The sequence below is a fragment of the Amblyraja radiata genome, chromosome 10, assembly GCF_010909765.2.
Source record: "Amblyraja radiata isolate CabotCenter1 chromosome 10, sAmbRad1.1.pri, whole genome shotgun sequence".
NCBI classification, from domain to species: domain Eukaryota; kingdom Metazoa; phylum Chordata; class Chondrichthyes; order Rajiformes; family Rajidae; genus Amblyraja; species Amblyraja radiata.
Window position 1 is genome coordinate 13082630 of NC_045965.1, and position 21819 is coordinate 13104448.

Genomic DNA, 21819 nt, shown 5'->3' on the forward strand with positions numbered 1-21819 from the left:
TATGTCCTGAAACGGAACAATGAAATTCTTACTAGCAGCAGCACAACAGAAATGTAAGCATAGTACAGGTACCCTGTAAACCCATAATAAACAACAAAAAATGGCAATAAACTACTTTGAATGGACTTCTGCTGGTTAATTTATAATAAAAATTAGATTAAAAAACCCTTAGTTTTCTGTCTACCGATGAGGGTAAGTTGTTAATATATTCAACATTACTGGTACTTTCTTCAATCTCGTGCATAAAACATGTAAAATAATACTTGGACGACTAATTCAATGTCTAAATGCCATAATAGTGAAAGTTTCCTTATCATCAAATGTGACATTGTTATGTGATCTGTGGCTTTAATCCGTTTTAGCCAAGCTTGCTTATGTTCCCAAGATATCAAATACTTATCCCATTGATGTGTTTAAGAAGGAACTGCAGATGCGGGAAAATCGAAGGTACACAAAAATGCTGGAGAAACTCAGCGGGTGCAGCAGCATCTATGGAGCGAAGGAAATAGGCAAAGTCTGAAGAAGGATTTCGGCCCGAAATGTTGCCTATTTCCTTTGCTCCATAGATGCTGCTGCACCCGCTGAGTTTCTCCAGCATTTTTGTGTACCTTATCCCATTGATGTTAGTGTCAATGCTTTACACGTACATACACCGTACCCTTTATCCTGTATCTGTACACTGTGTGTACAGAGCCAGCTTGATTGTAATCATATATAGTTTATTCGTTGACTTGGTTGCACTCAACAAAAAAGATTTCAGTAACTTTCACCGACACTCCTCTCCATTCCCTACTCTCGCCTTGCCTCTCTCCTCTCTCCTCGTCATTTAACTAGTCCAGCTCTCCACATTGTATCCCTCTTGAGACCACACCTTCCTTAGCCAACAATGGGCCGACCAGGGCACCACCCTGCCTGAGTTCATCGGAGGCTGTCATTTCTTGTCTCCATCTCTTGAAACCCCCCCCCCCCACTCCCAACCCAAAGGAGGGTCCTAATGTGAAATGTCACCCATCCTTTTTCTCCAGATGCTGCCTGACCCGTGGAGTTAATCCAGCATTTTGTGTCTACCTTTGGGCAAACCAGCCTTTGTCGTTCTTTGTTTCTACATCTTAGCTTTTCACTGTACCTCAGCACACATGACAATAATAAACCAAACTAGACACAAACAATATTTTAACCAAATATTATAAAAGTATATAAACTTTTCATCAGTTTATTATTTGTTTTAGCCATCTTTTCTTTTTATTAATCACCTTTCTGTATGAAGGAAAAAACTGTCTTGTATTCTGATGTTCTTTCTGCAGCAATTTGCCGTGAGTTTGAGAGTGAATTGATTTTTGATAGCTGAGCTGAAGAAAGGAGTGCAATGAAGTTTTTTAGTGTCTGCTCCTGCTTGTCTGTCTTCTGTGCACTCTAAAGTACACATAATAAGATAACTTTATTGAAATATAAAGTCAATAGAATACTATCGGCTAGAGTAATAAAATTATTCCAAATTACAAAACAAGCACACTTCGAATTTGGGGATAAGCCACATAAACTACTTGCGAGGCAACTGAAGCAACGAGAAAAGGAAAAAACTATTACTAAAATTAAATCGGATAAGGGTGAGTTTTTAACACTGCCTAAGGATATTAACAAGAGGTTTGCCCAATTTTATCACAATTTATATACATCTAAAATAAATACAGATGTAAGTAAAATTACAAATTTTTTAGATAATTGCAAGCTCCCAAAATTGGATAGTTTAGAACAAGAGCAATTAGGAGCACGGATTACTAGTGAAGAAATAAAACAAATAATAAACTCACTGAAAAATGGGAAGACCCCAGGACCAGACGGTTTTAGTAATGAATTTTATAAAAGATTTCAGGAGTCAATTATACCAAGATTATTCAATTTATACACGCAGGCTTATACCGAAAATAAACTACCAGAAACCCTAGCAGAAGCAACAATAACACTTATACCAAAAAAAGATAAAGATTTAGATGAACCGGGTTCTTATAGAGCTATTTCACTACTAAATACGGATCAGAAAATTTTAGCAAAGATTCTAGCCAGAAGGCTAAATATTTATATTAACAATTTAATAAATACGGATCAAACGGGATTTATACCCAAAAGACAATCATTTAATAATTTGAGGCTTTTCAATATAATGTACTCTCATAATGAGGACAATGAAGATATTTCAGTTATCACGCTGGATGCAGAGAAGACATTTGATCAAGTAGAATGGCAGTATTTATACAAGGTACTTCAAAAATTCAATATGGGAGAGAATTTTATTAGATGGGTTAAACTACTTTACGATAGACCTACGGCAAGAATATTAACTAACAATACGCTATCTCCAAAATTTTACTTATCAAGGGGTAATAGGCAAGGGTGTGCCTTATCACCATTGCTATTTGCCCTTATGATAGAACCGTTGGCCGAAAGGATTAGAAATCACCCGAATATTCACGGATATAACACTAAGGATTCAAAGAATAAAATTTCACTATATGCTGATGATATTCTTTTATATATTACTAATACACAAACGAGTATACCCACCTTATTAACACTAATTGAGGAATTCGGCTCTTTTTCAGGATATAGAATAAATTGGGATAAAAGCGAAATTATGTCTTTAAAACCACAGGATTCGAGACACTTACTAAAATTCCCCTTCAAAATTGCAACAGAAAAATTCAAGTATCTGGGTATTCAAATTACGAGAAGACACAAATCATTATTTAGTGCCAATTTTATACCACTATTAAATAAACTGAATGATATGATTAAATTTTGGAAAACACTTCCGCTCTCATTGATAGGTAGAATTAACGCTATAAAAATGACTTTCTTACCACAATTAATATATTTGTTTCAAGCGATCCCAATATATATTCCAAAATATTTTTTCAAAAAACTAGAATCCACTATCACTAATTTTATATGGGATTACAGAACACATAGAATTCAACGAAAGCATTTGTGCAAATCTAAAGAAGTTGGGGGTTTATCATTACCTAACTTTATGTATTACTACTGGGCAGTGCATATTAAGAACATAATGTACTGGCTGGATAGTTCCACTCAGCAGTTGGAGTGGATAAGAATGGAGAAAGAGGAGTGCTATCCGCACGATATAGGAACGATCCTGCTCTCACCGATAAAATTGAATAGTATAATATATAAGAAGAACCCAATTATTCACAATATAATAAGAATTTGGAAACAAATAAAAGTATCCTTGAAATTAAATAATTTATCAGTACTAACCCCACTATTGAACAACCCCGCATTCAAACCTTCTCTCATCGACAACACATATCAACAATGGGATAGACAGGGGATTAGGAAGGTAGGGGATATGTATGAATTGGGTAAACTGTTATCATTTCAACAATTAAAATTAAAATTTAAATTGAAGGATAATCAATATTTTAAATATATACAGGTATGTGACTTTATGAAGAAATACATACATAGATTTCAAACTATATTTTTAGACCCTTTAGAAGAAGCAATGAATATTAAGGCTGATTCACAAAAATTAATATCATACTTTTATAATAATATATTATATAGAGAATCACCCTCAACAGAAGCACTAAGGGAAGATTGGGAACATGAGCTAATGATAAAGATCTCGAAGGATAGATGGGAAAAGTATTTGATGAATACACATAACTGTTCTATTAATACAAGACATAATTTAATTCAATTCAAATTATTACATAGACTATATTATTCAAAAACGAGGTTGAATAAATTTTATCCAAACGTCTCTCCCAGATGCGATAAATGTTTGTTTCAAAACGCTAATTTAACACATTCATTTGTAGGATGTACAAAGTTGAATACATTTTGGAGTGATATATTTGATATATTTACAAAGCTCTTCAAGTCAAGAATAGAACCCAAAATGGAATGGATTATATTTGGAATAATAAGAGAAGATACCAATTTAAATAAAGACCAAAATGTTTTTTTTAATTATGGGTTAATAATTGGAAAGAAATTGATACTTAAATTTTGGAAAAATACAACCATACCAACTGTTAAAATGTGGATTAGGAATATGATGGACATAGCACGCCTTGAAGAAATGAGACTCCGACTAATAGATAAATATGACCAATTCTTAAGGAGTTGGTCTCCTTTCATCGACTTTTTGGAATCATGTGATGCAGCGGTACCATAAGGATTGCTGATTTCAGTTCATGACGTGGATAGATCTACATCTCCGAATATAGATTTGAAAAATTCTCTTTTAAGGGGCCTTTTCTTCTATTTCTACTTTCCACCTTTTCTTTTTTATTTTATTTTTTTATTTTTATTTTTTATATCCACACTTCACATTTTTCTTCTCTCTACCATCTATTTTTCCACTCTTTCCCCTTTCTATTGTTTTCTTTTTCTTGTCTTGCCTACTCATAACATAAAACTAGAGGTTGTACATAGAATGGATTACGGTATGACATAGTTGGCACCTAAAATTAGGTGCCACTGTATTGTTTTGTATTGTATTAACTTCTAATAAAATAAACAAAAAAAAACAAAAAAATAAAGTACACAAAAATGCTGGAGAAACTCAGCGGGTGCAGCAGCATCTATGGAGCGAAGGAAATAGGCAACGTTTCGGGCCGAAACCCTTCTGTGCACTCTAGTCAAGATCAGTCACGCCACAATAATTGACTCCGTTCATCTGTTAAGTTTGAGCTGGAAGTGAGTTTCAGTATACGTTCATAGGTTCTAGGAGCAGAATTAGGCCATTGAGCCCATCAAGTTTACTCTGCCATTCAATCATGACTGATCTATCTTTTCCTCTCAACCCCATTCTCCTGCCTTCTCACCATAACCCCTGACACCCATACTAATCAAGAATCTATCAATCACCGCCAAAAATATCCATTGACTTGGCCTCCACAGCCAGCCGTGGCAATGAATTCCACAGATTCACCATCCTCTGACAAAATAAATTCCTCCTCATCTCCTTTCTAAAGGTGCATCTTTTTTATTTTATTTTATTCTGAGGCTATGGCCTCTGGTCCTAAACTCTCCCACTAGTCGAAACATCCTCTCCGACCCACTCTATCCAGGCTTTTCACTATTTGGTAAGTTTCAATGAGGTCCCCCCCTCATCCTTCCAGTGAGTACGGGCACTTTGCTGTCAAACCCTCATCATATGTTCATCTGATCGTTCTGGTAAACAGTATTACTTGTGTTAACTCCTGCAGTAATGATGAAGATTCAGTTTGGAATTCTACTGTGGGGTGCATTGGAAAATCAGAATTGTGTAGGTTATAATCTCATGGTTTTCACCCAGATCACATTGGTTTAGGGATAGGTAGGTTTAGCAAGTGAACAGATCTGGGCAGGATGGGCTTTTTGTCCTGGGGCGTTGACAACGATACCGGGATAACCTATATTTGATTTCGTAATAGTCCAATGAACAGATTTAGACAGCAATCTAAGTGCAAGTGATCATTTATCTTGCCCTCATTGTTAATAGAAAATGTATAACATATAACACAAGTCATTTCTACAGTTCTGAGTCCTATTAGTAATGAATATACTATTTGCACAAGTACAATGTATATCCAATGTATAAACAAAATAACACACAGTGTACTGAAATGTACCTCTAATTCATCAGTTATTTTCCCTATTTTCTCTCCTCACTGTGGAGTTGACTCTTTGGGACACTAGCTCCAGTACTTAGGAAACACAAACACACTACAGATGCTGCTTTACAAAGAAAAAAGACGCAAAGTACTGGTTTACTCAGTACTTCAGTATTTGGCCTGAGAAAATTCTTCTTCAGCTGAACCAATGAGCATTTTGCAAGTGGTTACCAGAGCTGAATATAACCCATGTTATGTCTATATTCTCCGCACAGGGAAATTTACTGTTTAATTTAGTTTAGAGATACAGCACGAGAACAGGCCCTTCGACCCACCGAGTCTGTACTGACCAGCGATCCCCGCACATTAACACGATCCTACACACACTAGGGACAATTCTTTTTAATTTTGTCAATTAACCTACAAAACTGTATGTCTTTGGAGTGTGGGAGGAACCCAGAGCACCCGGAGAAAACCCACGCAGGTCACGGGGAGAACGTACAAACTCCGTACAGACAGCACCCGTAGTCAGGATTGAACCCAGGTCCCTGGCGCTGTAAGGCAGTAGCTCTACTGCTGCGGCACCATGCCTCACTAACCCCATTGGTAGAATTAATGCAAAACTCTAGACTCCAGGCTCAATTCCGTTGAAGTTGTGTGTGGTGCTGGTTTCAAGTTTAGTATTGTGAAGAAGGCTGCAGTAATTCTGTAATATAAATCCATCTTTTATGAGCATTTAGTGGAGCATTATTTTACGTTCATAGTTTTTTTTCTTATCTTGGTTTTGGTTCATTACATTCCCTTACCATTCTTTGTCATTCTGTACTGTATACTTTGAATCTTGCATTGGTCATCAAGATTAGATTATTTCTCCCACCGTTACTTCCCCCCAGGAAAATCTTGCATTCAGTACAGAGATTAAAACACGCCACCCAACTTTTAATTCTCCTAGCTCATTCTAACCAGGGATATTTCACAAAATGTTTGTCCCTGGGCTGCTGTTAATTCTGAAGTTTGAAGTGTGGAACGTGTAAGAGTCACAAGGATATGTTCCTACTGATGGAAGACTTTGAGGAACATAAGATAAATAGTTCCTTGCTACTATACTAAAAATTAAATTGTTCTGTTATGGGACATATAGAAAATAGGCGCAGGAGTAGGCTATTTGGCCCTTCGAGCCATTCAATATGATCATGGCTGATTATCTAAAATCAGTACCCAGTTCCTGCTTTGCCCCCCATATCCCTTGATTCCGTTACCCCTAATGGCTAAGTTTAACTCTCTCTTGAAAATATCCAGTGAATTGGCCTCCACTGCCTTCGGTGGCAGAGAATTCCATAGATTTATAACTCTCTGGGTGAAAAAGTTTTTCCTCAGTCCTAATGGCCTACCCCTTATTCTTACACTGTGACCCCTGCTTCTGGACTCCCCCAACAATCGGGAATTTTTTTCCTGCATGTAGCCTGTCCTATCCCTTAAGATGTTATATGTCTCTGAAAGATTGCCTCTCATCCTTCTAAATTCCAGTGAATATGACAATATAACACTCTTGATTAGGCTTTCTTGGTTGTGATGTTACAGAATGTAATTTTTCTAAAACTGTCACTGTCATGTTCACACCCATAAATTGTTGGAACTGAAATCTATATAATATTAAAATTCTGTGGCTGGCTGTGTGTGTGTGTTTCTGCCTGACTTGTGGGTGCCAGCCTTTGATTCGTTGCTACGCCAACACCAGACCCAGAAACGGCGAGATCTTTTCCATTTCGGTAGAGATTTCACTTTTCATTCCAAGTATCCACTCCTCATTAAATTTTGTCGTGTTTATGTACACATTTTAAATAAAATCCTTATTCCCCCCCCCCCCCCCCCCCCCACCACTCACTCATTTTGTCGCCTCCTGCTGGCCAGCGACCATTATGGCTGCTGGCGCCCGCCTCTCGCCTCAAAGACGCCATTTAAAAACAGCCGCACTGCTGAGTGCTGGAATCTTATGTTCGGGAACGGCTTGAGTTGGAGGACCACGTCTCCCGTGGGGGCTACGGGTAGGGAACGGCTGCGTTGGGGGAGCAGACCCAACGGGTCTGCACTTGGTCTAGTAAATAATAAAATTAATGCTTTGAAAAAATTGTTATTGAATCATTTGAATTATCTAGAAAATTCATCTGAGGACACTGACTGTATTTCGGTATTTTAAATGAGCACAAGCAAGGTTAATCTAGCGACTGAATATTTGAATTTCAGAAAGAGCAAGTATGGTAACTTCTTTTCTACAAGGGAGCTGAATATTGCAAGAATCACAGAATCGTTAGAGAAGAAGGGTCTCGACCCGAAACGTCACCCATTTCTTCTCTCCAGAGATGCTGCCTGACCCGCCAAGTTACTCCAGCAGTTTGTGCCTATCCTCATATGCTACTCTTTAGTGTAGCAGTACATAGTAACAATGTCAATGCTGTCTTTAAACTTACAGCATCACTTTCGTACCGTTTCTCAAAGTAACCTCACAGTAATAGTTCAAGGAACAGTATAAGATCTTTCTGTTGACTTCCCATGGGGTGAATAATGCAATTTTGTTGGGTTCTTCTTGCACGCTGGACCTCATGATTGCATCCATACATGCTCACAATTACATCAATATGTAATGTACCATGAAATAAATATCATCATTGGTGTGGTAAATCTGCTGTCGCATTCTCATTTGTACAGCAGATAGTTGTGATACCACTACTTTTGAGATTCCATTCTCATTTTAAAATGGGTTGATACCAAGGGGTTTCCATGGTACTAATGCAAAGAAAAATAAAAGCAAGGTAGTGGTGTTGATTTTGAAGCCTATAAGTCCATTTATACTTATTCAAGTTGATGAATAACTAGAAATGATGCTTTACATAGTATTTTGTCCATATGTCTATCTTTATTTTCCTGTAGGTAGTCAGAAAAGGTTGGCTCACCATCAGCAACATCAGTATCATGAAAGGAGGTGCCAAGGAATATTGGTTTGTGCTGACAACAGAAAGTCTCTGTTGGTTTAAGGATGAGGAGGTAAGAGATCTGTGTGTAAAATGTGTGCGTGTTCCATTGCAACACTATATCTCATTGCAGTCATCATAGTGATAGGAGGCGGCACAGTGGTAGAGTTGCTGCTTTACTGCAACAGAGACCGATCAGGGTTCCATCCTGACACAGAGTTTGTACGGTCTCCCCGTGACCGCATGGGTTTTCTACTGGGTGCTCCGGTTTCCTCCCACACTCCAAAGGGGATCGCTGGTCAGCGCGGACTCTGTGGGCTGAAGGGCCTGTTTCTGCGCTGTATCTCTAAACTAAACTCAAAGGGTGTCGCTGCATAGGATTTACAGTAGTGCTTTAATTCATCAATGTTTGCCATGTGTTATGTCAGTTGTGGATTCATCACCACAGTTCTGCAGGGGCCAGATTCAGAATCTCAGCTGCACTACCAGAGTAAATGCAGTAAGACAGAAGTTGCTCTTCATTTGAAGTGAGAGAAACAACAGAAAGTTGTAAGTTTTGTTCAGTATCATTGGTGAATTTCTTCTTTGCCCGGGGTGTTGCTGACTACCTGTTTATAACAGTCAGGGAGCAGCATGTGTGGAACCACTGTGATGCATTTAAGAGGCTCTTGTTTATTAAATCAAATTTGTTCAGATAATTAGGATGCAGGTCTATTTCCTGCTATTTGTGATTTATTTTGAGAAATAAATTAAAGGCAGCCTTAATGTAGAAATTTGGAACTGCAGATGCTGGTTTACAAAAAAAGACAGAGTGCTAGAGGAAGTCAGTGGGTCAGACAGCACTTATGGAGAAAATAGATATGTGATGATTCGGGTCGGGTCCTGAAGAATGGTCCTGACCCGAAACATCACCTATCTATGTTCTTCAGGGATGTTACTTGACTGAGTTACTCCAGCACCTTTTGTCTTTTAAAGACGTCCTTAACTTGGTTCCTAATGGCACATCTTCACGATGAGAACTGATCCCGAAGATCTCCAGATTTAGTATATTTGTAATTTCAGTCAAAGTTACAAGGATATCTGTGTGGTATGGATCATGGAAATGTCCTGTTTCTGTTCTTTTGGGATTGGCTTTAAAGATCCTGTTGGAACATGTGGCTTGAAAAGTTTTCCATTTTAACAATTATCCAGCTTATGAGTTGTACCTTAATTGGTACACGTGACAATAAACAGACATTTGGACCTTTGGATTAGTCCATGCTGCTCCTCACACCTACTAAACCTTCAGTGATTTGTGGAGGCAGGTACTCTCACAACATTCAACGCCTGTTTGGACCAATACTTGATTTGCCAAGACAATGTGCTGGTCAATAGGATTAGAGTCGATGGATGGAGACACAAGGAACTGCAGATTTTTGCTTGCAACAAAAAATACAGACGTGTCTTTATTCCAGCACTTTGTGTCTTTTTTTGTAGCATAGATGGCTAACTGATGATTAGCATGATCATGACAGACCGAAGGGCCTCTGCCCATGCTGTATGACTGTGATTCTAAGACCATGGCTTTGGTGATTCTATCACAATAACCTTTCAACACCTTGTTATGTGACCAGCCCTTCTGATTAATGTGATCTACAACACCTTGAAAATAGGAAATACCGTTCAGGATCGAAGAGAGATGGTTAGACTTACTCATCTTGGAGTTTGGATTCCCAGGCACAATTGTTTGGAGTTTGGATTCCCAGGGACAGCTGTGAGCCACAATTGTTGCTTGCCATTTCTCAGTCTCAAGCTAAAAGTCCAAGAATGTAATGTGATTTTAAATGAAAGCTTTAGAACATTTGTCTGAAGGAGCTTCAAAAATGTAGCTGTGCAAAGAATAGAATGGTGAGCAAAAGATATTGAGATATCTTGAGTGACCAAATCCTTGGTACAAAAGTGGGGAAATATTACTTTTCTAAAAACCCAACTCTTTGGATGTAATTGGCAGTACAGTGTTGCAGCAGGTAGAGGTGCTGCTTCACGACACCAGAGACCCGGGTTCAATCCTGACCTCGGGGATTCTCCCTGTGGCCGTGTGGGATTCCTCCAGGTCTCAAAGACGTGCAGGTTTGTAAGTTAATTGGCCTCTGTAAATTGCCACTAGTGTGTAGGGAGTCAGGTTCAAAGGTATTTTATTGTCACGTGTACCAATTAAGGTACAATGAAACCCGATTTACCATACAGTCATATTAAAAAAAGCAACAAGACAGACAACTACATAAAAGTTAACATAAATATCCACCACACCGGATTCCTCACTGTGATGGAAGGCAATAAAGTCTAATCTTCTTCACTCTTTATTCTATCGCGGGTGGGGCAGTCGAACCATCAGCAGTCGGAGCAATCAAAGTTTCTGCAGCCGGCAATCGAAGCCCCCGCATCAGGACGGTCAAAGCTCCTGCAGTTGGAGCTCCCAAAGTCAGTCTCCGACAGGGACCGCAGCTCCACGATGCTAAAGTCCACAGGCTCCTGCGTTTTGGAGCACCGAGGTTGATCCCCGACAGGGACCGCAGCTCCAGTTTATTAAGTCCCGTGGTTGGAGCTCCAAAAGTTGATCCCCAGCAAGAGGCCGCCAGCTCCTCGATGTTAGGCCGCAGTGCTGACGGGGATACGATGCGGGGGAAAAATCGCATCTCCGTCGAGGTAAGAGATTAAAAAAAGTTTCCCCCAATCCCACCCCCCACATAAAACAAGCTAAAGAACACTACAACATGCATTTAACACATACTAAACACCAACAAAGAGATAAAGGGCGAGACAGACTGTTGGCGAGGCAGCCATTGCGGCGCCACCCAGTGGATGCAAAAGTGTGTTAACATAGAACCAGTGTGGATTCGGTTGGCCGAAAAGCCTGTTTGCATGCTGTATCTTTCAATCAATTCAATTATACTGACATTATAAGATAAACTAATAAAAGTATATTTACGAGATTAGGATTTCATGCATCTATAATAATTTTATTTATTTTCTGTTATATAGCCAAAGTATTTTTGTAAAATTATCAATAATAAAATAAAATTAACTAGCAAATAAACACTAATGCATATTAGTGGAAGCAGTTAAAATAGAATCATACACCACAGAAACAGGCCCTTCTGCCCATGCTGACCAAGCTGCCCAATCTACACTAGTCCCACCTGCCAGCATTTGACCCATATCCATCTAAACCTTTCCAATCAATGTACCTGTCCAAATTTATTTAAAATGTATAACACATAATATAAGCGTAAAGTAAGGGAGGAGATCGGACTTCTGACTTTTAGAGGCTGCCTGCCTTTCATTAGGATCATGACTAATATTCTACTCAGTTATTTTCCTGCACGGGCCCCATAAAGCTTGATTCTTTGGTGACTAGACAGCTATTGATTTGCATTTTGAGTGAATACAATGATTAAGCATCTCGGCCTCTCTGGGGAAGAGGATTTCAAAGGTTCACCAACGTCCGAGTAAAGACATTTCTCCTAATTTTAGTCCTGACTTTGAAATTGTGATTGCTGGATCCCAGATTCGACAGTCAGAGGAAACGTCTTCCTTGCCTGTAGCTTAACCTTTTCCTTATAGCCTTTTGGATCAGTTTCAGACTCTAGGAATGTGATCATTAACAGCAGCAAGCGATTGAGCACTAATATTTTGATATAATTCATTCCAGACAACAATTTCTAAATGGAGACACAAGCGACTTCAGATGCTGGAATCTTGAGCAAAGCACAAAGTGCTGGAAGAACTCATTGTGTTAGGCAGCATCTGTGTAGGGAATGGAAAGTAGACATTTCGGAAGGCTTCCAACCCAAAACATCATCTGTCCATTCTTTCCACAGAGGGGCCCATTGGAGTCTGAAGAAGGGTCTCGACCCAAAACGTCACCCATTCCTTCTCTCCAAAGGTGCTGCCTGTCCCGCTGAGTTACTCCAGCATTTTGTGTCTACCCTCCACACATGCTGCCCGACCGACTGAGTTCCTCCAATATTTTGTGTGTTGCAGCAGATTCTAAATTGAATCCAACCAACCCCGAGAATATAATGTTCGTACGATGAGAGATATTTCTTCACCTTTGAGAAAAGAGGTTGGAAATTCCACATGTCTAATGTGATTGGCTTTAAACCAAAAGATACAATTAATTGATTTGAGAGTTACAATAATATATTGATTGTCGATTACTCAAATTAGTTTAAACAGTTACAAATTGTGATCAGTATTGGTCCACATGGATGTGTCCATGATATAGAATATTTGTTCAAAATATTCTGGGTAAGTAATGTGTAATATCCGCATGTATTTGGTGTGTAATAGGAGGTGAAGGCAGCGCGACCGACTTTGCAGCGACCTCAGCAGTCCGTCTGTCTTTATTTAATTTTTGTTCCGTTGAATGTATAGTTTGTTAAGGTTTTTATATTGTTTTTAGCTGTGTATATGTGGGGGGTGGGGGAAACTTTTAAATCACTTCCCTGTACAGGGGACCCGACCTTTTCCCTGTCGGGTCTCCGTTGTCGTTGGGGCCTAGCAGCGTGGAGCGGCCTCCAACCGGAAAGACCTGGGAGCTCCAGTTGCGGAGCCTGCGGACGGCTTCGGAGCGTGGGGAGCAGTGGTGGCTTGCTGCTGCGACCCGACTCCAGAGCTCGGAGGCTCCAGCTGCAGGTCCGGTGGACGGTGACATCGGAAGCTCGCGGGTCCCTGGTGGGAGACCGCTTTTCAGGAGCTCCCGCAACGGCAACTTCTCCCGCCCGAGTTGCGGGGTTGAGGGTGACCCGGAGCGGGGCCTTGCATCGCCCGGCGTGGCTTTAACAGCCGCGGGACTTGCCATCGCCTGCCGGGGGCTCCAGCATTAAGACCCGGAGCGGGGCCTTACATCGCCGGGCACGGGACTTGCCATCGCCCGCCGGGAGCTTTAATAGAACGGAACGCAGGGGAGAGACAAGACTTTGCCTTCCATCACAGTGAGAAGGAGATTCACTGTGATGGATGTTTGTGTAAATTGTGCTGGTGTGTGTCTTGGTTCTTTTCTTGTTGTATGACTGCAGAAACCAAATTTCGTTTGAACTTCTTTTGAGGTTCAAATGACAATAAATTTGTATTGTATTGTATTGTAAATCATCTCCAAATTTGTCCCATGTAAGATGCAAAGTGGAAAATTTATGCTGCACTACTTCTAATCGTGTGAAAATGGCAAGTCACTCAACCTCCTTATGAATTTCAAGACATTGCTGCGTTCGTGCATTAATTTCTGTAGTAGACTTCCAGATTCCCCAGAACTGGATTGAGCGACGAAATATTCAGCAAATGCAAAATGTTGCATTATAGATACTGATCAACACTTCACATGAAAAAGAAAGGCAAAAAGTGCTGGTCACAAAACACAAACTCAGCGGGTCAGGCCTTATCATTGGAGAACATGGATAGGTGATGTTTCAGGTCGGGACCTGGGCTGCTTTTGTGTAATTTTAAAATGTGATTTTACCTTTTGTTACATTTTTTAAATACTTTCCATAATACCAGTGCTTTTTTCACAATGTCATGTATTAGTATGGCGTACTGGCACCTATTAAACAAAACCATTATTTTTATGTCATATATTGGTTTCTGGTCACGGGACACAAATGTTTATTGATTGTGCATATCGACACCTTTTTGTGCACACGAAAAGCATGGCATAAAACTATATAAATCTTTTAAAATAAAACAGTTATTTGATGAATTCTTTAGTGTTCACAAATATTTCTTGAAGTTCATGTTTAAAGAAATTTGGATCAGTTAGTCTCTTTCGTTCACCGTACTACATTTTCTGGCCCTAATTGGTCTCCATTTCAACTTTTCCCTACTTTGGTTATCCACTTGGTGGCAATGACAGGTAGGCAGATTATTATCTGAATGGTGTCAGTTTAGGAGAAGGAGGTGCAACAAGACCTGGGCGTGTTTGTACATCAGTCACTGAAAGTAAGCATGCAGGTACAGCAGGCAGTGAAGAAAGCCAATGGCATGTTGGCCTTCATTGCGAGAGGATTTGAGTTTAGGAGCAAGGAGGTGTACAGGGCCCAGGAGTGGGAGAGTTGTGTGCAATTTTGGTCTCCTAATTTGTGGAAGGACATGATTGCTATTGAGGGAGTGCAGCGTAGGTTCACCAGGTTAATTCCCGGAATGGCAGGACTGACGTATGATGAAAGAATGGGTCGACTGGGATTGTATTCGCTGGAATTTAGAAGGATGAGAGGGTATCTTATAGAAACATATAAAATTCTTAGAGGATTGGACAGGGTAGATGCAGGAAAAATGTTCCCAATGTTGGGGGAGTCCAGTACCAGGGGTCACAGTTTATGAATAAGGGGTAGGCCATTTAGGACTGAGATGAGGAAAAACATTTTCACACAGAGTTGTGAATCTGTGGAATTCTCTGCCACAGAAGGCAGTGTAGGCCAATTCATTGGATATTTTCAAGAGAGAGTTAGATTTAGCTCTTAGGGCTAAGGGAATCAAGGGATATGGGGAAAAAGCCGGAAAGGGGTACTGATTTTGGATGATCTGCCAAAGGGTTGGCTCAAAGGGCCGAATGGCCCACTCATGCACCTATTTTCTATGTTTATCATCCAACTGTTATTGTGTGTACTTAAATCTCAATGGCCAAGGATATTAGAGTCCGAAGAAGGGTTCGGACCCAAAACGTCAGGTATCCATGTTCTCCAGCGATGCTGCTTGACCCGTTGAGTTACCCTAGCACCTTGTGTCTTTCCTTGACAAACCAGCATCTGCTGTTCCTTGTTTCTACATTTTTGTCTGCACCACTGCGAAATCTCTTCAAGGTGTGCCTACTTAGAAAAGGTTCTCCTACTCTCTGAGTCTGAAGAACGACTCTGACCTGAAATGTTACCTATCCATGTTCACCAGTGATGCTACCTGACCCACTGAGTTACTCCAGCATTTTGTGTCTTTCCTTGATGTGGATTGTTGGTCCACTGTGATGCCCCATTTCTGGACCATGGTATTATCTACTGCCAATTTTCAGTGCATACATCTTCCGAGTTGGTAGGCAAAGAAGTGGAAGGGAGCACTATGAAATCTAGGTTATACTATATGTTTGGGCAAATTTTTATTTTACTCTGCATCGTTATTGAATGTCTTATTTGAAGATATTTTGGCTGAGAATATTTTAGATTAGCAGGGGAATGGGAGTGGTATTTCCAGAAATACCAATGTCTGGAAATCTACCCAGTGTACTCCAAGGAACAGGAGTAGCAGCAGTTCGCTTAAAGAGAAGAGTTCTTGGTTATATTTTTCAGTTATGAATTATTATTATTATTATTATGTAAGTTTCTTTATCCTCTATTTGTTTTTTGAAGACTGTTCTTTGGCTGGACTGAGAACCATATCAGTAAAACACTAAATGCTGGAGAAACTCAGCGGGTCAGGCTATAGCTGTGGAGGGAATGGGCTGACGACATTTTTGGTCGGTACGCCTTCTTCAATCTGAAGATGTCCTTTTTTTTTGTGTCATCAATTTTTCAGTCTGAAGACTGGTGCTGACCCAAACTGTACCTCCATGAATCCTGCCTGACAAGCAGAGTTCCTCCAGCACTTTGTGGTTTTCTCAAGATTCTGTAGTTTCTGAAGAAGGGTTCCTACCTGAAATATCGCCTATTCACGTAGTCCAGGGATGTTGCCTGATCCATTGATCTGGGTCTTTTCATTCTGCTTAATGTTACGTAACAGAATTTAGGGCGGCACCATGGTGCAGCGGTAGAGTTGATGCCTTGCAGCGCCAGAGACCCCGGTTCGATACTGACTACGGGTGCTGTCTGTACAGAGTTTAGGATAGTGCTAGTGTATGAGTGATTACTAGTTGGCGCAGTGGGTGTTTACGCACTATATCTCTAAAGTCTAAAATCCATTCAGTGAGTAATCTGATCCACCATAATGACTTTCTTCTTCACACTCCCTTTCACTTTGTAGTTTAAATTATTTTCTCCAGCCGTTTGTGTCTGCAGCCTTTGTTACGTGAATCATCTGGATTATAGGCCCAAATCCAGTTTTGCTTGAGTCTACCCATATGGACTGGAATGTTAATTTTGGAGCTCAAAAATCACATTACTCACTTTGCTAACCTGTTGATTCTCATAATGTTTTAATTCTTCATGAATGAAGTGGATTTGAGTAAAAAATGTGCCACTTTTTTTAAAGGAAAAAAAATGAAGAAAATGTTATGATTACATATTTAGGCTGGTTGGTTAAAACACAATTAAAATATGTAATATTTGGTGTGTGATGCTAAACTGACACTTGCATATAGATGCTTTTAACATTAAATCAGTTGTAAAATTAAAGCACATCAAATTTGGTTTTCATTTCGAGGCATGATGATCAGGTGTGAAAATGTCAGTAAACGTATTTTTTAGAATCAGTTCTTATGACTAAACATTTTAACCATAAAAACTGCCGATTTTTAATTTTACATTACTGCACTGGTAATGTAATTGCTGTTGTTTCAGAGTAATTTACTTATTGTGAAGACATTTACAGCCTTTATTCTGATCAAACCAATCCAATTAACTTTCTGATTGTCCAAGCTCTTTATTTGTTATGCCTGCATGGTGATAAAACTAAACATACATACATGAAAACAAAGTCGGTAGCACGGAAGAATCTACAAAGTAATTGTATGACAGTGTCGAAGATGGCATTTTAATCACTCCCAAGAAGTCTTTGCGTTCAGTGTTCCTGGGGTTTCCGGCTGAATGGCTCTCAGTCAGGCTGGGTTGTCATGCGACTGCCTGTCTGTGCCTGCTGTACAGGTGAGAGGATTTTCTGCACAGCAAGTGTAGACAGGCAGACACATGACAACTCCGACCAGCCATTTCATGGGTCTTTGGTTACTGTGTTCTTCCTTGTAGCAAGTAATGAGCTTTCCCAACAATTGATCCATTCTGTACTTTTGTAAAGTTGAATAGTATTAACAATCACAAATATACATTGGGACACAGAAGATAAATTACCATTACTCTTAGTTCATTTTCAGTAGCCAAATTGGTGTTGGCCTTTTGCAATCCTCTCCTTTCTGTCTTTGCCTCTCACCAAATGACTGCCAATTGTATAGTATAAATATTTTCAATTGCAAACCAGTTCCAAAAAAAAACTCAGAAGGTGTAGAAATTGCTTTTTTCATGTCTGAGGCGGGGAAACATTAACAAATTTTGATTTTGCCTTGTTGGAAATTTGTTAGAACCACAACAAATGCTGGATTGAAGCGTCTTTGTCCTGAAACATTAAATCGCTTTCTCCCTCCACAGATGCTGCCTGACCTGCTGAGTGTTTCCTGCATTTTCTGGTTTTATTTCAGCTTTCAGATTTGTATTTTGATTTTCATAAGGAGATTCTTATTCATGGGGAAAAGAACACCAAGTAGATTGATTGTAAAATTAATTCAGTGGATTATTAATCTGCATTTAGAATAATAAAAATATTTTTCAGCTAGTCTGTGGTGATATATGAATGTCAGAGTGGTCAGTACAATTCCACTTGATATTATCGAATTATTACCATTTACATATTATCATATAGTTCATTTAATAATACAGCAATATTGCTGACATTCAAGGATGTGGCCCAAATTGCATAAATTCTGTAACTGCAAAGGGGAAAAAAAATCTTTGCATAGTGTTTTTAAAACATCTCAAAATCATTTGTACTTAAATTAAACCTATTTGAAATGCACTGATTATTATGCAGACATATAATTGAATTTCCAATCTCTTAATGGAGAAATAGTTGACAACGATAAATGCAGAACATTGCAATATATTTTAAGGTATTATTATGACTTTAGGAATGAGTATAATCTGAACTACAATTTAATATCAGATTAATTGATTGAATATAGGGCAATGTTATTGTTGAGATATTACTGTATAGAAATAGATACAGGTAGTCTTTAGAGTGATTTAAACATTTTCTATATTAATAAGTTGTTATTCATGTGCAATGGTTACCAATTGCACTTGTCCAATATTTACATTTTAGGATCAATAGACTCCAATGAATTTCACAAGCAAGTTGGTTTGATGTACTGCTTCACGGAATAGATAGCACCATACAATAGGGACATAAACTGCACACTGATGGCCCAAACCCCTAATCTTAAGCACTACAAAAATGGACTGGATTTTATGCTTTATGTACTGGCAGAAGGGCAGGAAATGAATATTTTCAAATATTTACTTTGAACTGAACACCCATCTAGTCATGAAATCTTCGCCAATGTCCTGGATTTTGGACAAAGTTTTGACGTAAAGCACAGCCATTGATTTGTGGAAATTGCATGTTTATTTTCAAACTGATACATTTCCGTTTAATTCTAAAAAACCCTGAGTTTTCTGTTTTGAACAACTTTTATTCCTTACACCTTATTGAAAACACCAATTCTTGCAACTAGCAAACGTGATTATTAAATAAATAGCTTTTAACAGCAATTCATTAAAAAAAAATCAAAAATCTACTCTCAAGGTCTGAATCCTTCTCAAGTTAAAGGCAAAACAGAAATTTATTTTTTTTTAACAATAATGGAGTTAATAAATTGTCACAGACAGCTAATTCAATTCTTCTTAAATGGTTTAGTGTTATGAAGTTGAAGAGAGGTTTATTTCTGAAAAATATGCCAAAGCACCTAAAAAAAAAAAGTGAATTAAGGAGAAGTTGGTCCTGATACAGAAGAAATGTATTTCTTTGAAAAATGGCCAAGGCACAGCTTCCTGACTGTAGCCACTTTACGTGGAGGCGGCTGGAGGCTTGGGTGGTCTATAACTGCGACGTAGCTAGTATAAACAATTTAGTGGGCTAGTAAGGACAACAGGATTAAGAATAAGCAGTAAAAATTAAAACACAAGAGTGATCTTGCAAATGATACAATCTTACTCACAAAGTGTCTATTTCCCATTTTATTTTCGATGGGATTCATTCTTATATTTGAATCAAATTTAAGATTGCCGATTATTATTTTAATTCTGCACATAGAAGATAGACTTTGGCATTTAAAAAAATATGGTGGAAGTTAAAAATCAATTGAGAAATGTATGTCTAATTGGAAAAATTCATTTCTCTGAACGCCAGTCCAAAAGTAGATTTTTTTTTTGTTCAGCGTTTCCTGATCAAAAATGATTTTAATCAGGAAAAGATTGATATACTTTTTATAAAATTTAGTTGCTTCGAATTCCATGCAAACTACTGAACTAATCTCACACTTTGTCTTAAGACTTACATATTTTGTGGTGATTCTTTCGTTCAAAATTATTGTCCTTATTCATAAATATTAATAGTTCAGTAAATATGCCGTGAGGTTCGATCTAATATCTTACCCATACTTAGGATATTGGTGAAATGCGAGCAAGTATTCTCTTAAAAAAAGATTAATGGCTCAAATATACATGGGAACATAATTTTAGAATAGTTAGGATTTGTTTTTAAGCAGATGATGCAACTTCCTAAATTGGCAATGTAAATTATAATTTTAAAGTGTTTCCAATAATAAGTTGAACAACTATCGCACTAAAATAGTGGGAACTAATACTTCTTCACGTCAAATGGGAGAGCAAGATGGTCAGTGGATATGATGCAGCATAACTGTGAATGGGTGATTGTAAAATTAGCAACACATATTTAGCCTCACAGAAAATAAGCCTTCAGCGTACAGTAATCCCTTGAGGATGCTGATAAGACCTTTTATTTTGAATTTCTTAAGCATTCCTTTTTCCTGAAACATGTGCCAAGCAGCTGTAGTTATAGCTCAGTAACGAGCTTGAATATAATATAAAATGATGTTGCTGAAAAAGGGGCTACTCTTTCAGTCAAATATTAACTTGCAAATTGTAACAAAAAATCCTTTTAAACTGGTCTTCTGGAATCTATTAATTTAAATTCTCATTTCAAATCTGTGGGATTTGATTTTTTGAATGTTTCATAATTCTCTATGAAAAATTGATGGCTCTTTCTTCCATTCTTAGCGCTGAACCAAATTAAAACAGTCAGTCTGAATATTTTTCTTCTGCTATTAATTTTAGTCATACGTGCATTTTTTTTTAACCAACAGTGCAGTTTTTTTTAAAGTTCTTCCTCCACCATTCCTAGATGAATGAGTTGTTGTTGTCGATAATGTAGATGGAACTTTTATCAGCTAAAAACTTTCACTTACTGCATTAAAACCCAAACATTTTAAGCACATTAATTAATACTTCATACAAATTCTCGATTCAAAATCCTATTTTGCACTACTCACCTTAAAATAATCTGAAATCAGTTTATCTCCTCAGAAATAGTAATTAACTCATTGAAAATGCTCACATAAGCTGCATATTCACAGCTAAATTTTGCAGTGAATTTCGCATAGATATAAAAAATTATCATTGAATGCATTAAATTATTAAAGCAAAAATCAATTTTCTTCATACAATTAGCTGCAGTTACGACACAAAATCAAGGAATGGATTAGATCATTGCACTGACACAACTGAACTTTTGATCATGAAGTAAGAAATGGTACAAGAAATTATTTTCAATTGACGGGAGGATCTCTGTGTTATTTACAGTCGAAAACCTAGCGTTGAATCCCTTCCTTTCAAATGGTACATATCTCCATTCATGATGGTGGATCAAGTCAGTGAAGTTCGGCAGGTCATGGACCAGGTGTTGTCCAACTTTAGGCCTAGGCATGTCTCCAGCTGCTAAACTATGCGGCGAGAGCCTCCTGTAGGAAGAGTTCCTCATCATTGCTGGTTTTCTTTTCAAAAAGTAAAAAGGTGAAGGGAAGAAAAATACTTGCTCTTACTGTCGCACTGTTCATCTGTCTTCCTTGCAAAGTGTGGAAAGAAACTTACTGTTGCCTTCCCTTACCCAGTCTAACCAATGTGCAGACTACTGTACAACAGTATTGTCCTGAACAGGTAGTCTGAACACTGGGGCGACGGAGCAGGACCTTTTGACTTTTTCTTGTCTTCTGCCATCAAAGAAATTATACATGCACACCAAGTTCACCATCCACTGTTGACTGCGTACACTGAAGTCTCTAAAAGAACTGTGATTTCCAGCCTTGACGTGGCACATTTGCAGGAGACGGGGATCTGGCAATGAATTTAGGACAAGAAAAAAAAAAGGGGTGGGCTGGACCTAGCAGCCCATATATGGGATGATGTCACCCCAGGGAGATTGGGTATGCA

At 38.6% G+C, this 21819-nt stretch overlaps 1 protein-coding gene and 1 long non-coding RNA gene across 6 annotated transcripts in view; one reads left to right on the top strand and one right to left on the bottom strand.

The window, feature by feature from the left end:
- The window catches only part of dnm3 (dynamin 3), a 168769-nt gene that overhangs the window by 63075 nt on the left and 83875 nt on the right, over positions 1–21819 (top strand). For 4 of the 5 annotated variants that reach the window (XR_004413239.1, XM_033028059.1, XM_033028060.1 and 1 more), the window contains one exon: positions 8550–8663. The exons of the other annotated variant lie outside the window; for it this stretch is intronic. Coding sequence is in view for 3 of the 4 variants with exons in the window: in XM_033028059.1 (XP_032883950.1) it covers positions 8550–8663 (114 nt within the window). In the remaining variant the exon portion in view is untranslated. The remainder of the gene's footprint in view (positions 1–8549; positions 8664–21819) is intronic. 5 annotated transcript variants of the gene reach the window in all.
- On the bottom strand, positions 17169–21781 carry LOC116977548. The gene is made up of 2 exons (XR_004413242.1): positions 21432–21781; positions 17169–21350 (listed from the first exon to the last, which is right to left on the bottom strand). It is a non-coding gene; the product is annotated as an uncharacterized LOC116977548 (long non-coding RNA).